We start from the raw sequence: 15,783 nt of genomic DNA, 5'->3' as shown, positions 1-15,783 counted from the left end.
GTTTAATCAATTTTTTACAACAGACTGACTCGGCAAAAAGAAGACACAAGGCTGCTGTCTCGGCTTGCTTCATGTTTTATGGCTCAGACATAAACCACGAGGTCCAATCATGAAACAGGTAAAAACACATCGTACATGCTGCAGATTATTCAGGACACTTGTTTATAACTACACAATGACAGTCATGTAAAGTGTCAAAAGAGTATTGATAATGTGCGATTTCTAAAGTGCATCTCAATGTGATTTTATAGACAAACTGTGTGCACAGTCTTAAGCTTAACAAGGACACACAAATGTCAGGCAGCAAAAAGCAACACAAGTGCTGCTGAGAAAAAGCTTCTAATCAAACATGACATATGATATATCAGGAGGCCGCTACATTGTCAAGTACATTTGGTAAACCTCCATTTTTCCCTTTAATATAACATTCACTCACAGTCATCTAACCTAATCGTACAATAATCAAGTATTATTTTTGAGAAATAAATGTTACAATTACAAAAAAAAAATCCTACATATATTTGAGCACCTTGAATCCCAAACTTGTAATGATATAAACTCCTTCACCAATATAACAACTTGCATTGGTCGCTCTTATAGGCGCAGGCAAAACTATCACCAAGAAAGGTACTTGTTTTTTTTGTTTTTTTTTACATAGTTGCAAACAAAAAAGTAAATTAAAAATTAAATAACAAATTCAGTAAACAAATCAAAAAGCAGATACAGTAATAACATTTTATTTTATGGATCTGTAATTTCCTGATAACTTTCGAGGAGGTGACAATGTTAATTAGAGCTGAAATGGTTGGTTGATTGGCTGATCAGCACAAAATAAATCAGCAGAAATTTAGATAATCAATGAATCATTTAAGACACTTCAGCAGATATGCAACAACATAAAAAAATTACTGGTTACTAAATGTGAATATTTGCTTTTTTTCTTAGTATTGAATATGTGTTGTAAATTGAATGCACGTAAAGGGTTTTGGACTGATGCTGGGCTTTTTTTCTTTTCTTTTTTTTCCTGACATTTTATAGAATTAATGATCAATTTCAAAGAAGAGACAGGTTAATCAGTAATGGAAAAGTTTCAGCCCTAAATCAGTTTTACTTCCAGAGGACTTTAATTGGAAACTAGTATTTGTTAATATCCTGGTTGACACCAGACCCTTCTCAGTTATAACAGAGTGGGTCTGGGGAAGGTTCATCCGCAGCTCATTTCCAAAGGGGCGTCACCAACGGACGCCGCTCAAATGCCTCTGGGCGCAGTTGGATAGTCCTTCAACCAATCAGACCAACGTGACGTGACGTAGCAGCGACAGCGGCGTCAACGGGTTGCTGCGCTTCGGTGGCCGTCATGTTGAATGTAAACAAAAAGCTGCTTGTCGTCGCTGTTCTATCGTCATCGTGTAAAGCCCGCCTCAACGGTTGTGATTGGTGCCTCGATTTGGAAAAATTGGAAATGGGGCTTGAATGGGCTCTTGACCAGAACAAATCTCAAATTTGCCGGAAGTTCGTCAGGCTTTTCCCAGGCTAATTTGTTAACTAATTGTATTCCAATTTTTTAAATGTTCAACTGACCTGCTGTGCACGGACTAAAACACTTTCTAGGTTACACCAGCAATTAAATGAAATTTATTATTTGGAAGTTTACTAATTGGACGGTCTCCATTTTCTCACTGCACGCACCAAATTACATCTTTATGTATTTTCCAGGAACCTTTCTGTAAATTCACATCCTTTTAGTGAACTATAGGAAACTATGGGACCCGTAGAATAAATTGTTACTGATGCAGCTTATGAAAAGGAGACCCAGAAATGGTTTCCTCGGGAGCTTGTTTGTGCAAAGTGAGGTAGAGTGAGTGCACAGTAGAGACGGCAGCGTTAGGCACTGGTGTTTCTGTGCAAAAATGAGCCACATCTGAGACATGAGCTGGTGCTTCTTGTTCCTGCATTGCTCTCATCTCTTAACCCCTTTGCATGGCGATCACCATTTCTGGGCAAAAACAACATACATGTAAAGTATAGAGTTAGTTAGCTTCATGTGCTGCTGTAAGAGTATTTCCAAAGACTCGCTCTTTAACTGGAAGACAATAATTCATCTTGCAGCAGTTTCTTTTTTGAGAAGCTACTAATGCAAAATAGGCAGCACTTCACCAGCTGAGAGTCGCCCTCGGTTTTCAATCAGGTCCTCTTTGGTTTTCTGAATGCGGGAGAAGATTTCCCTAAAAAGTTCCTTATACTCCGGCTGGTGAAAGTCATCCTCAAAGTCCTCCATGTCTGTCAGAGCAGGACAAGTGGCGGCCATGAAGGCAGTCTGGACCGACTTGTGGGTGGGCCCATCCTGCTCCTCCTCCTCCTCTTGCGGCCCCAGGTGGCAGCGCCGCAGCAGCTCGTCGTACTTCACCTGCAAGGCACTGTACTGAGCGTCGACCTCGTTGAGCAGCGAGATGCCGCGATACTTCACCACCTCGGCTCGGCGTACGCAGGAGCACTCGTGGTTGTAGATCCTGTCGCGAGAGTCGGGCACCTGCGTCGCCTTCATCAGCCGCTCGCTGTCCGAGTGCCTCCGGACCCAGGGGCTTTTCGCTGCAGCTGCATCCCCCTCGTTCTCCTCCTCGGGGCTGAGGAACAGCGAGTTGGGCAGCAGGCTGTGGAGGACGTCCGGTCTGATGGATCTCGTGGAGGAATCGGATTTCCAGAGCTGACGAAGCTCCTCGGCCTCACGCTCCAGCTCAGCCGCTCTGGCCTGAAGCGCAGAGAGAGAGAAAAAGGTGATGTCAGAGAGGACCAACACAAACTGAGCACATCACTGTCATGTTGTTTCAGAAAGACCAAGCGTGAGTCTGTGATGCTTTGTGACAGTGATGTAGGAGCATCCTTGTGCTGCCATTGTTGCTTTACTTCATTTTTGAGGAATATAAGTTGACAAAACAAAGAGCAACGCAGCAACTATTTTCTCTCCCGTTAAGATGTTGAATCACCCTTTATTCTGACAGTGTTAATGTATATTTTAGTCATTGTCTCTATTAATTTTGTGTTCCGGAACTTTGGAACCGAAATTCAAGAACTCCAGACAGACAAAATCACATGTTGCTCTACTTCCACACACACACACACACACACACACACACACACACACGATTTATCTGTCAGGCATACCTGGCAGCCCTCCATCCCCGCCAGCTGCTGCTCCAGCGCTGCATTTTCACGGCCGAGCAGCTCGGCCTCTCGCTCCGACTCCTCCCTCCGAGCGCGCTCACTGGCGAACTGAGTCTGGAGGCTGCGGAGCGATTGTCGTAGTGAAGCCTGCTCCTCCTCGTGCCACGACATGTCGGAAGACTCAAGACCGTCTGAGGGTTCGTCGTGGTCGTACCTGCACAGAGACACAGACATCTCGTCGTTGATTTCTGATTTCCAGAAATACATTTATTATCTTTCTTACTGAGAGTTAGATGAGAAGAACCACTCGCTATGTCTGTATAGTGAAAATGAAGCTAGAGCCAGCAAACGACTAGCTTAGCTTAGCATAAAGACTGTAAACAGCTAGCCTGGCTCTGTCCAATGGTAACCAAACCACCTACCAGCTCTAAAGCTCCCAAATCAACACGTCATCATCAATCATCTCTTTAAAGCTACATTGTGTAAGAATTTCTCCCATCTAGCGGTGAAATTGTATATGACAACCAACTGAATATTACTTTCTAGCCCCTCCCATTCCGAGCGTGTTTTAACTCCTACGGTGGCCGTATTATTCCAAGAAGTACGACTTCGTCCGTGAGTGTTCCTTCCAGTGTAATAATAGTTTTACGTATTTTAAAAGATGGAGGCGCAACATGGCTGCCGCCATTCGAGTGACTCGCTCGTATGTATTCTGAATGGCAGATTCTACGCTTGCGAGAATACTTTGATTAGTTGGTGGAAGTAATTACACATGAATGAGCACATATTTGTGAAAGAACAAAGCTTTTTTGCTAAGAATCAACTCAAAACATTACACAATGGAGCTGAAAGTTGTGGTTTTAAGGGGGTGCTGGACTATTTCTTGGCAGGGTGCAGTGACATCCTGCCGAGTAAGTGTATTTCCCAAATTGTGGAACTATTCTTTAACATAACAGTGACTACAACACAGATGCATGCAACAAAACTAAATGATAGTCGTTTAATACAATTCCAGATTATTCCAAAAAGCTTTTCAGGACATGAGGTGCTTCTCATGTTGCTTAAATTGCCTCCTCGACTTCTCCACTCTCCTTCCTCGCGTCTTAGTCCCTCCCAACGAGGAGAGACGGGAGAGACGCGAGGAAATCATCAGAGGAGAGAGAAAACAAGCAAATGTTTTTTTAGAGGAGTGAGACGTCCTTTCCTCTGAAGCGTTACATGAATTCGTCAGCTGTTTGGGCGGAGTTAGAAACTCCTTCAGCTGCATGGCTTCCGGGAAGGCCGCTCTTGTGTATCCTCTCCCATAGCTCCTAGATGATCCCTCCTCGATTCTCGTGCAATAATAAGAGCTTCGAGACCAAGGGGGTAAGCCTCTCTTCAGAACTCGAACCTCCTATGGTGCCATTTTGATGCTACCAAACGCTCACCTGCCGTTAGCATTCCATTGACTGCCATTCATTTTGACAGAGAATAACTTTACATCTGAAGCGTTTAAAGACTCTATTTGTCCATTGTTTATTTCTAAAGAAACACGACAATGTATAAAAGCCTCCATTACCTTGTACCTCACGTTATGGCTCCGTAGCAGACGTTTTTGTAAAAATAGGCTAACGATTGTGTCATAACCACGCGACTTACTGTTGCATAGTAGAGGAATTACCGTATAGTACAGGAGAAGCTCGCAGGCAGTTTCGACTTACATTAGCTGTTTAAGTTTAATTACTAATGTTAACTAGCATTTTAGTGAGCAATAATTAGCCTGTGCCTATGTTATCTCCTTACATATACCTACGCTCTCCGTCTCTGCTAGATTGGGAATGATTGAGATTTCTCTTGGCACAGCTACCAGAAGACTTCCAACTTTCAGACAGGTTGCTCACGTCACATCTACGTCTTCAAGCTCAGTTGGCGGCTGCGCAGTAACGCTCAGCCATCACCGGAAAAGTGCTTCTAATAGACTTCACTGGTCTCCATCCAGAGCGACTGGATCTGTTGTCCAGTTTATATACTGTCTATGTTCGACGGCCTTCACCAAAGAGGGACAGAAAAACTTCCGGTTTAGCGAGGACCGAGGAGTCGAGGAGCTATCAAATAAGTGACATGAGATGCAGCTATTTTCATCGATTGTTCCCACATTCACACTTGTTCAAACGGTTTCTACTACTTATGTCATATTGTCAAACCTCCAGAGCAGGCGAGTAAGTGGACTTTGAGTGGATATTGCTTTGTCACCTGTTTCTATATAACCTTTATCAAACCACGCTGGCTGATAATTTGTCTTCTCTTTCACAACTGACTTTGAGTATTTTATATTTCGCTCGTGTGCTTCATAATTAGGCAAAACAAAGTGGTGACGTGTACCAAAGCTCATGAGCCAGGGTCAGATAAGACCAAGGAAAGCACACTAAGCGAGAAATCAAGAACTTATCAGTAGGACCGAGTAGATTAGAAATCAGCTGAAGAATCAAATCAGAGATATGGAGACATGTCCGCACCCTCAAGCTCAGAATTTGACCTCTTTCCTTCCAACCTCATCCACCACAGTTTAGACCTGTCTCGCGGCTCCCTGGCATGTTTATCACTGAGATTTACATCCGCCTGACCTGGATGTTTTGAGGGAGCAGTCCTAACATGATCATGTTAGACATATGAGATGTCTAACATGATGAGATTAAACTCAGGCAGGTAATAAGCCTGTCACACCACCACGGGACAAGAGGAAGTGACCGCAGCATGAAACATTGGGAGTAAGACTTGCCAGCAAGGATTAGCCCACAGGGCTAAAGCCAGGAGGACTTAGTGGAGGATTTGCTGCTTCCCTTCTTGAAGCTTACACAGAGCTTATGGATCAGTCACAAGGCATTTAAGATTTTTTGTTTTTACCAGGTTAAGGAATAAGTTAATAACAAAAATGACTCCTTTCTGCTCTCATCCCATCAAAATGCATCAACAAGAGACACTTGAGCTGAATAATTCCCTGCCACAGTCACCAGGATATGTTAAACAAATGTGTCAGTCCATTGATTAGCAGATATTTGGATGTAGCTTCATATTCAGGGTGCAGACACGAGAGGGGGTATCGATCTTTTCATTTGACTCTTGGCAAGAAAGAGAAAATTGCTTGCTTTCTCCGACAGTCCGACAAGTCCAAATATATTCAACTTACACTTATATAAAAGTAGAAAAGTAGCAAATCCTCACATTGAAGAAGCTGAGAATGCTTGTCATCTTTGTTTGATAAATAACTAATTATCAAATTTATTGTCGCTTAATTGTCTGCCTAGCAATTGATCAATCAAACCAACTGTCTCAGAATTATTATTTTTTCAAGTAATTAAATTTTTTTTTTTTTTTTCTATAAAACCTAAAACAAATAGTGAAAAGTGTCCATCAGTAGTTCAATGAGCCCAATGTGATGTCTTCAAATTGCCTGTTTGGTCTGACTAATCCCAAACCCCAAAATATTAAATATTCATTTTAATATTAATTAAGGAAAGCAGCCGTCTGTCCACTAACTGATAACCTGACTGAGCACATATGAAACAGGTGCAATATTCGAGTATCCTTACCTGAGTGTGTTTTGCAGCTCTTTCAGGCAGGACACACTCTGAGTGCTACGAGGTGGCCACTTCTCTCGGTGTGGAGGCTTCCGAGGCGGAGAAGGACTGAGCTTCAGCTCTTCCACCTGATGTTGCAGCTCCTCCACCTGCGTCTGCAGCAGCTCCACCGTCTCCGTCAGCCTGAACGGAGAAAACAGAACTCTGTTATGAGTGATACTTAGGTCCGAGACTTTCTATAAAAATGGGGGAAATCTGTCCATAATTCACATCTCCAGTCGTACCCCTGGATCTTCTGCTGCGCCGCCCTGTTGTCCAGAACAAGTTTTTGGTTGCTGTGCTCCAGATCTCGGGCCGACACGTCCAGCTGCTCGTACACTTTAGCGTGCTGGTCATTGACCTGCCTGAGGAGGTCTACCTGCTTCGTCAGGTACTGGAGGAGAGAGGACAGAGGGACACATGACTGACAGGACAGTTTGTTGTACATCATCTGCTGAGAATGATGTCTAGAATAACGAGTAGGGGTCGACTGATACTTGTTTTTCAAGGCCGATACCAATTATTAGTAGTTAATGAAGCCGATAACCGATATTTGGAAACGATATGCATTTACAGTGAAAATGAAAATCTTTAAAAAGGTCCAATGTGTAGGAATTTCTCCCATCTAGCGTTGAGATCATATATCGCAAACTGTCTCCTAACGAAAGTAAATTGATATCCCGCATCTATAACAATCTCTTATTAATAAGCTCCCCATCGACTGAAAATTATAAACGTAAGTGGGAAGAGGAACTTGGTGAATCTATTCCAGATGATTTATGGACAGAAAGTCTTGAAAAAATACATAATTGTTCAGATAACGCAAGACATTGTCTTGTCCAATTTAAAATTATTCATAGGCTTCATTACTCAAAGGAGAAACTACACAACATATACCCAGAGGTGTCACCTATGTGTGATAAGTGCCACTCTTCTGTAGCATCACTTCTCCATAGTTTTGCTCTATGCCCAAGGGTCCAATTGTTCTGGATTGATATATGTAACATTATGTCTGAGGTCATAAATACTTCAATCAAACCTGAGCCCTTGTTCATCATTCTTGGAATATCGGAGACCTTCAGGAAACTTAGTGTGGCACAGCAGCGCTTTCTCTCTTATTGTTTCATAATAGCAAAGAGATTAATCCTCATCTTATGGAAGAGCACAACTGTACCTACTTCTAAGATGTGGTTAGAGGATTTAACTAACACACTTCATTTAGAAAGGATAAGGTATACATTGAAAGACAGGCTCAACTTATTCAATAAAACATGGAAACCCCTTATATCATACCTCAAAACTACAATTCCAGTACAACAGTCCGCATCCTAGCACATGATATAATGACAATTATAATGATATTAGAGTGAAGGCCTCTGTGAGGGAGGGTGGATGGGGTGGAGATACATAGGGAGGGGTTAGATGGGTAGACGGGGGGGATGGGATAATGTGGGGGATCGCGGTCAGCCTGGTAGTGTTCTTGCCACTGTTTTTGTATTATTGTTACTTGTCTCTCTCTCCTTTTTTTTTTTTTTTTGCTTTGCCTTGCTTTAATGCTGCACCACTTCAAGTTTACTGTTTATTTGATTTATTGAATTACTTATAAAAAAATTCTTAGAATGTACAAGTGAATTGTATGTCAAATCGTATGCTTTAATAAAAAGACGTTTGAGATCATATATCGCAATCAACTCTCTTGCGCCACACAGTTCAAAGTACATATTACAGCTACGGTAGCCTTCACGCTTCAAAAAGCCAGTCGCTTGCTCTTTTCAATATACTTTTTCTTTTTCCTGGCGAAGAAGAAGATTGGATTTTGAATATGTGTGGTCCTCCATGTTTCCTTCTTCAAACTTGCCAGGGGCCGGGAAGCTACGATACCCATTAGCAGCATTAGCAGGACCTGTGAGTTTATCATGTGACAGCGAAAACGCGAAAGGCGGAGCAGTATGTCCTGTATGTCCCTTACCGGCCAACGTATTTTCAAGATGGCATGAATATGGAGCATCTACCCCAGTTCATGTGAATGCAAATGTAAAATGTAAAGCCAATAGGAATACTTGGAATTGATGGTGGTGGTAAATATTCATGAAAAAGGACAAGTTTGTGAAAGGGCAACACAGATTTTGATAATGAACAACTAAACACGTTACACACTGGACGTTAAAGTCAAAATTAAGATTTTGGAATGTTGCAAACTCTAACACAAAAAATTGTTTAAATGCTTTAAGCAATTATTTAGCAAATTAGAAACTTTCAACTTAATACCCAGTAAATAGATGAATAGATAGTCAGATAGCGTTGTGGGCGGGACATTAAGTCAGACTCAGTGGTGAGTGAAACCAAAGCAGAGGGACAGACACAGAGTTGTAGTGCAGCCAAAGTGGTGCACTTTTTAAATTTATTAGCTTTATCGGTTATCAGGCAAATTAAACGCAGATACAGATAATCTGCATACTGCCAAAAAACGGGCTGATAATCGGTCTATCCCTAGTAACGACACATCCTGTCTGTTATTGCTATTATTATATTAGTTAAATTGACATTATATATCACACCATAATAAAATACAATACAAAATTCATAACATAGCATATATCACACAGAAAGAAACAGGGACATTAAAACACAGCAGAAAAGATTTTTTAAAAAGAGAAATAAATATAAACTCACCAGAGAATACATGAATAATAGAATAATAATCTCACTCCGTATATATGCATGCACGTGCTACATGTTTGTGAGTAGGACCTATAATGAATGTCAACCTGTGCTACAAGACATGCAATATGTAGACAATTCAAACAAATCGATAAAAAGTAGGTCAAACTACCAGCAGCATCAATAGTTTCTAATTATTAAAATGGTGCTCATATAAGAATCAGGATAACGGGAAAAACTACTGGCCCAATTTTCATTAAACTTGGTAAAAGGGTGTAGCATGGGCTGAGGAAAAAAACATTTCATTTGGAGCGGATCCGAATAACAGGGCGGATACGCAAGTTATTTTACACTTTAGTTTACATTGTGACATTTGTGCTGCATTCATGTGGTGTCAGAATAACCAGAAAAAATGTGTTCCCGGCTGGAAAAATTCACACTGCGTCAACATTGTGATAAAATGCATGCCTTTGACCGAGGTCTGCGCTCTCCAAGTGCCCTTCTAGTTAATTAGATGTTTTAGCTGCATCATAAGAGCCAATAAATATGCATTTGTTTTGTTCTCAGTAACACCTGAATGTCTCTAAAAGCTCTATCAATGGCTCTATCAAAGTAATAATTCCCTTAAGAACAAGTTATCTTATCAGCTGTTGGGACACTTTGAACCTTTTCTCGTCTAATCTGCCTGCTGAAACTCAACAGACAGAAAACATAAACTTCACGGAGACAACAGACCTGCAACAGGCTCACTGGACATAAACAGTCAAAAGTCAATGAGTAACATGTATGTACAGTATGTTGTAAAGTCTGACAGGTTAGTTCTGTTTTAAAAGACTGGTGTTTCTGCTTTATTATTAGATGCCTTTTTATTCCAGTAAAGGGTGACAGTAACACAGAGAGCTAATGAACTGTAACACAGTTCATGAGCTGGAATCAGACCTGTGACGTCACAAGGATCCAGTACAGGTCTTAAGAGATTAACTCTGAGTGTCAGCTGTGACATGTAGGCAAGGATTTAGTGCCAGACGGACCTTACTCAACAAAATTAAAACTAGGACTGAAGTCTGGAAAATCTTCAAAAGCTAAACATTGTATTTCTGTAATCGTTAGCTTGAATTAAGACCTTAAACTAATCATTTTGGTCAAAGATCTACTGGGAATTCAGCATAAACCTTTCCTAAATCTGTAGACAAGGAGAGACAGAGAGAGGCCATTCATTTATACCCATGTATATTATCTGACAAATACATTTTTATTTCTTATCTCTTTACTACAAAGAGCACTGTGTTTACTGCAATGTTGTTGATTGATGATCAGTTCTAGCATCTTTTTAGGAGAATTATCTATAAATATAAGCTGTTAAGTTGTTGTTTTTTAACCCCAAAATATGCAGAGGAGTTGGGTTAGTGTTGGAGTTGTGTCTGCAGGTTGTCCTAATAAGATGCTGACAGCCCCAAAAAAACTCCACCAAGAAGGTAACAGCTTGTATGATGCCTGCATGTGAGGTGGACATGTCCTCCCCATGCCCAGTGGAAATTATGCCTTGTACAGCAGCATGTTGTATTTGTCTTTTTGTCTAATGTGAGGCCTTTGTAATGCAATATAACCCTGTGATGGCACAATTTAATACTGTATTTAGGAGGAAATCAGTGCTTCATGAAGGAAGCAGGTATGTCACTGTCACTTTTCCCAGGCCGACCTTCTTATAAATTTACAGTATATCCTGGTCCTTGGATAAAAAGGTACAAAGTCAGCCAGGTAAGACAGGTGACTCTCTCATCTCTTTACCTCGATCTCCTGCAGTTGTTCCTGGTTGGTGGAGTACATCTGCTGCAGCCCTTGCTCCAGCTCCCTGTTTCGCTCCAGAAGAGTCTTCCCGAGCTCGGCTGCCAGCTGTAGGTCTGTAGGAGAGAGAGTGAGAAACCATCAGTATTTCAGCGCTCACAGTTTAGTCTCACTGATGAAGACATGAGGACTTTACTGTACAAGCAGCTTTGGGAGGTTTTGTTGTTGGTTGGCAGGAGTCAAGTAACCCACATTTAAAAAAAAAAAAAATCCCAGGGTTTATCCACCTTACAAACTGAATACACAAGTATACTGATAAATCAGGACTGCTGGTGATTTCTAATGTACCTATTAATTTCCCTGACCCAGACAACTACCCCAGCACCTTATTATTTGCTCTTCTTTCATTTCAGATTTAAAAGAATCCCAAATAAAAATAGTACATATAGTACAAGGGAATTTTACATGCACGCACGCACGCACGCGCACGCACACGCATGCGCACACATACACACACACACAAAAAGCCATAAGTCATGGGCGATTTTAGACCCTTTTTAGGGGGGCTCAATTTCATCTCAGCCCCCCTAAAAATTCTAATAATAAAAAACTTTTTTTTTTTTTTTTTAAATCAATTTTAGTGCTTCAAGCGAGAGTTTGTGAACTTGTCTGTTAGTGACAGAGGACAAACAATTACAGGTTCAAAGGGCTTGAAACAGGTTTAATATCCTGTGTGTCTGTCTCCGATGCTATGCACCTGTTACTAGGCCTGCAGCGACGCGTCGATTACGTCGACGCATCGACGTCAAAATTACGTCGACGTCGTATTTTTGCGTCGACGCTTCGCCACACACACATGTGGGAGACCAAAACATTGCAGGAAACAGCAACCTCCTCACAGAATTCCCAACAAAGCCCTGCAAAAAGCCCCATGAAAAGAAGAAGTCCTAAAAAAACAGCTCGCCCTTAATCATCGAGGGTATGGGAATACTTAAAATATAGTCCCAAGTACTAACGTTAGCTAAATTAATTTCATGTTTGTGTAGTGTGTTGTGTAGCCTGCGCACTTAGGTGGTGCTAGCTAACTATCTTAGCTCTCCGTGCAGTTTGTTCGTGCTAGGTTAGTAGCTAACGTTAACGTTAGCTAGCTACTGGCGCCTAGGCAGCTGTGTTTAGCTAACGTTAGTTATCATCTAATGTTGGCTTGAATGGTAGCTAGCTTACAGCTGCAGAACACAGCTATCTATAGTAGCTAACGTGAACGTTAGCTACTAACCTAGCACGAACAAACTGCACAGAGAGCTAAGATGCGTTGGTTAGCCTAGCACCACCAAAGTGCACAGCTGCATTAGCATGTAAACCTACAGAATAGCAGTTAAGAGAGTCAGTTTGATTATGCATCAGGTTTTATGTTGGGACTGTTATGTTGTGTTAAACAATCCAAGGAATGTCTGTACTGTGCACTGCACAGTGTTTTTCTTTTTTGCACTACAACTTGATTTTTTTGAACAAGAGAGTTATGTTGGTACTGTAAAAGAGTAAACAGGCTGGCCTTTCATTTTGTATAACAGTAAAATAATTATTTTATTTTGTGTAAAGCAGAAGAGTTTTTGCTGTGCAAAATTGTTTAATAAAATATATTATTAAGAATTTTTTGGTATATTTTTGAGATGCATTATGGTTTTTATTAATCGAGCAACAGAAAAATAATCGTTATATTAATCGTCCAATTAGTCGTTAGATTAGTCGACTAATCGATAAAATAATCGTCCGATTAATCGTTTAATAAATAATCGTTTACCCCCAGCTCTACCTGTTACCCCGTCAAGGAAAGGGTTAACAGAAACGTAGTGTTGGCCAATCGGAGGAGGTTGTGGGAGACTCCCGCCTTTGGCTGGCAGAGAAAAAGAAGAAGTTGAAACTTAAGCAACTAAAATTGCTGAATGTTAGAACATTGTGTCAAACTGGTTGTTTCCTGGACTTATAAAGTGTCAGGTTTAGTTCCATCATACTGTTAAAACCCTTGTGTTGAATTCGGGTCAAATTTTTGTTTTATATCAGAAAATATGGGACGTAGAAATAAGCGCTGAAAATGTGTAGAAGAAAAATTTAAAAATGTAAAACTTTGGAAAAAGCAAAAAAGCAGAAGTCAAAAATGTAAAAAAAAAAGTGTTTTTTTCAAGGTTGAAGGGAAGACAATATAGTGTCAAAAAAACCTTAGCTGATGTTGGTGTTCAGTAGCTAGCTCAGAGATTATCGGCTAATGAAATTACTGATTTAGCAGGGGTTGACACTTTTGCAAGGAACTGTATCCCTGTCACATTCTCATCAGGGGCTGAGCCCCCCTGAAGGTCTGATCCTAGAATCGCCCCTGCCATAAGGTAAGTGCGAAAGCATAACAAAGGATCAATGAAGTCAAAAACCACTTCTTTATTTCAGACAACCTTTTTTTTTTGCCGCATATGTTGTGTCCTGCTGACTCCTGTCTTTTCCTCCAGCCTGTCAATGTGCTTCATGTACACTAAAACAGCTTGTGGAATAAATAAAACACCCTAAATGAAAATATTCAATATGCATGTTCAGAAAATCACATTCTTAATTTTCCTAAAAAAAAAAAAAAAAACATCCTACAAATAACCTTCTGTGCACCTGCAGGGCTTTGAGTTTGTAATGTGACACATATATTAATTATCCTATATTACAGCTGTTTTTTTTATTGTTAATAATATAAAATGATGAATGTGGTTCAATAGGGTTCGGAGACAAAGACTGAAAGAAAACTGTACCATGTTCAAGGTCTTGCTTGTCGTACCACGGTTCCTCCTCCTTGATCTCAAATTCTTGCTCCACAATCATGTCTGTCAGCATCTTCACGGTTAAAATCAGTCACACAGTTTGAGGATTAATCCGCTTTTTAAACATGTCAAAGAAAGACGATAATAAACGGCGAGGAAAGGTTCAGTCCGCGTCCAGCTGCTGTCTGCACGCCTGCTACAACCGGTGCCGGTGTGTGCGCATCTCCGGACAGACACCTGACGGATCTGCTGCGTTGAAGGCATGTTTCCGGCTTTGAATTTCTAAATAAAAGCAGCCTTTGGTTTGCGGCCAGCTTCTCTTAACAGGAGAAGAGGCGAGCGCCACCTGCTGGTAGTAGAAACAAAGTGTGTGTTTTTAGCTCTACATATTATTTATTAATTTAGACACTAATTTCTAAAGTAGGCGGCTAGCCTACTACTAAAACCGTTTTAGTAAAGTTACCTGCAGTCACTACGATTGTCAATACAAACTACAGATTAAACACCTCGCTGCCCCCCAGCCGCGGAAATTGTCATAAACCAAACCTCTGGTTACCGAGTGAAAGTTACTGCTAGCTTGTCGGAGAAAATACTTTTATTTATTTTTTTGCTTCCCCGTGCCGTGTTGTATCAGGCTCAGACTGCTCAGTTCCCCCGTCGAGATCATTACCCCCTACCCTACCCTACCCTACCCTACCCTACCCTACCTTTACCTTAACCTTAACCCTACCCTCCACACAACACCCTTGCTTTCAGGATCTCAAGCATCTTTCTGAGAGGATTAGCCTACAAAACATGAAAGCAGCAGGACAAGCGTATACAAACAAGGAATTGAGCAGTAGGCTATAACTTCAAATTGAGAAGAACAGGTAGGCTGGCTAACGTTAGGCCTGTTGTGCCCGGTTGGGTTATCACACTGTGTTTACTGTGTGGGAAATCGTTATGTCAAATTGTAAAAGTATACTATAATATAACTATAGCCTATTACTGTAATAGTTTAACTCAACATATCTAACAACTACAATGTTTGGATTTTAAACGTGCAGTTTGTGCTTTTAATTTGAAGGTTTGACCGTCATTTCACCACACCTGCTCCTCCCTTGAAAACCGCAGCGCACAGAGTCTGGGTGACCACACGGGGGCGCTGCAGCCGCGGGATTTCCACCATTGTACATTTCAAAGGAAAAATTGCACTCTACACATTTGTGTATCTGAGGCCTGGAGTAAACTGTTACTTTGGCCCAATCAGATTATGATGATTTGTATATATAATTATGATATCATGAAGCTACAACAGTAAAATACTTTTTTAGCAGTGAGAATGAAGCCATGGGAGCCTGGCCTAGCTGCTTGTATGTCTGTAGCTACTCATTACAAAACAATTCCCTCCTCCCTTTTTTCATTTCTGGCCCACAAATGCTACAACTACATCCACATCTCTCTCCCCTCACACACATTTCCAACTCACATGCATACTCATGCTGTCTTGTCTGATGTTAATCACTCGATAAATGTCCTAGTGTGTGTTATCAAGACCGCACCACACTGTAGCCTACTTAACCAGTTTTACTCTATAATTTAAGAATTTCTAAAGTTGCTATAAATAACAAGTAGGCTACAAACAAATTTGTGATCTCACAAAACTGCTTTTGTTTTCAGTCTTATTTTCTGGAGCTAGTCGCACTTCAACAGACATGCAGTCTTGTCTTTCAGGGAAGCTGTTGATTCACAGACAGTAGGTGATTATTGTTTAGAGACATATAGAGTGAGAAGGAATGTTTTTG

At 41.0% G+C, this 15,783-nt stretch overlaps 1 protein-coding gene across 1 annotated transcript; it reads right to left on the bottom strand.

Moving 5' to 3' along the window:
- Positions 1 to 1,568: 1,568 nt before the first annotated feature.
- Positions 1,569 to 14,235, bottom strand: LOC116061484 (cerebellar degeneration-related protein 2-like). The gene is made up of 6 exons (XM_031315715.2): positions 13,991 to 14,235; positions 11,208 to 11,320; positions 7,004 to 7,152; positions 6,732 to 6,902; positions 3,163 to 3,376; positions 1,569 to 2,749 (listed from the first exon to the last, which is right to left on the bottom strand). Exons 1-6 carry the CDS (start codon positions 14,070 to 14,072, stop codon positions 2,132 to 2,134), a joined length of 1,347 nt encoding a protein of 448 aa, XP_031171575.1. The 5' UTR covers positions 14,073 to 14,235; the 3' UTR covers positions 1,569 to 2,131.
- Positions 14,236 to 15,783: the final 1,548 nt, after the last annotated feature.

The sequence above is a fragment of the Sander lucioperca genome, chromosome 22 (assembly GCF_008315115.2).
Source record: "Sander lucioperca isolate FBNREF2018 chromosome 22, SLUC_FBN_1.2, whole genome shotgun sequence".
Lineage (NCBI taxonomy): Eukaryota > Metazoa > Chordata > Actinopteri > Perciformes > Percidae > Sander > Sander lucioperca.
Note: the sequence above shows the minus strand (reverse complement) of the source record. Positions and strands in the feature narration are given on the sequence as shown.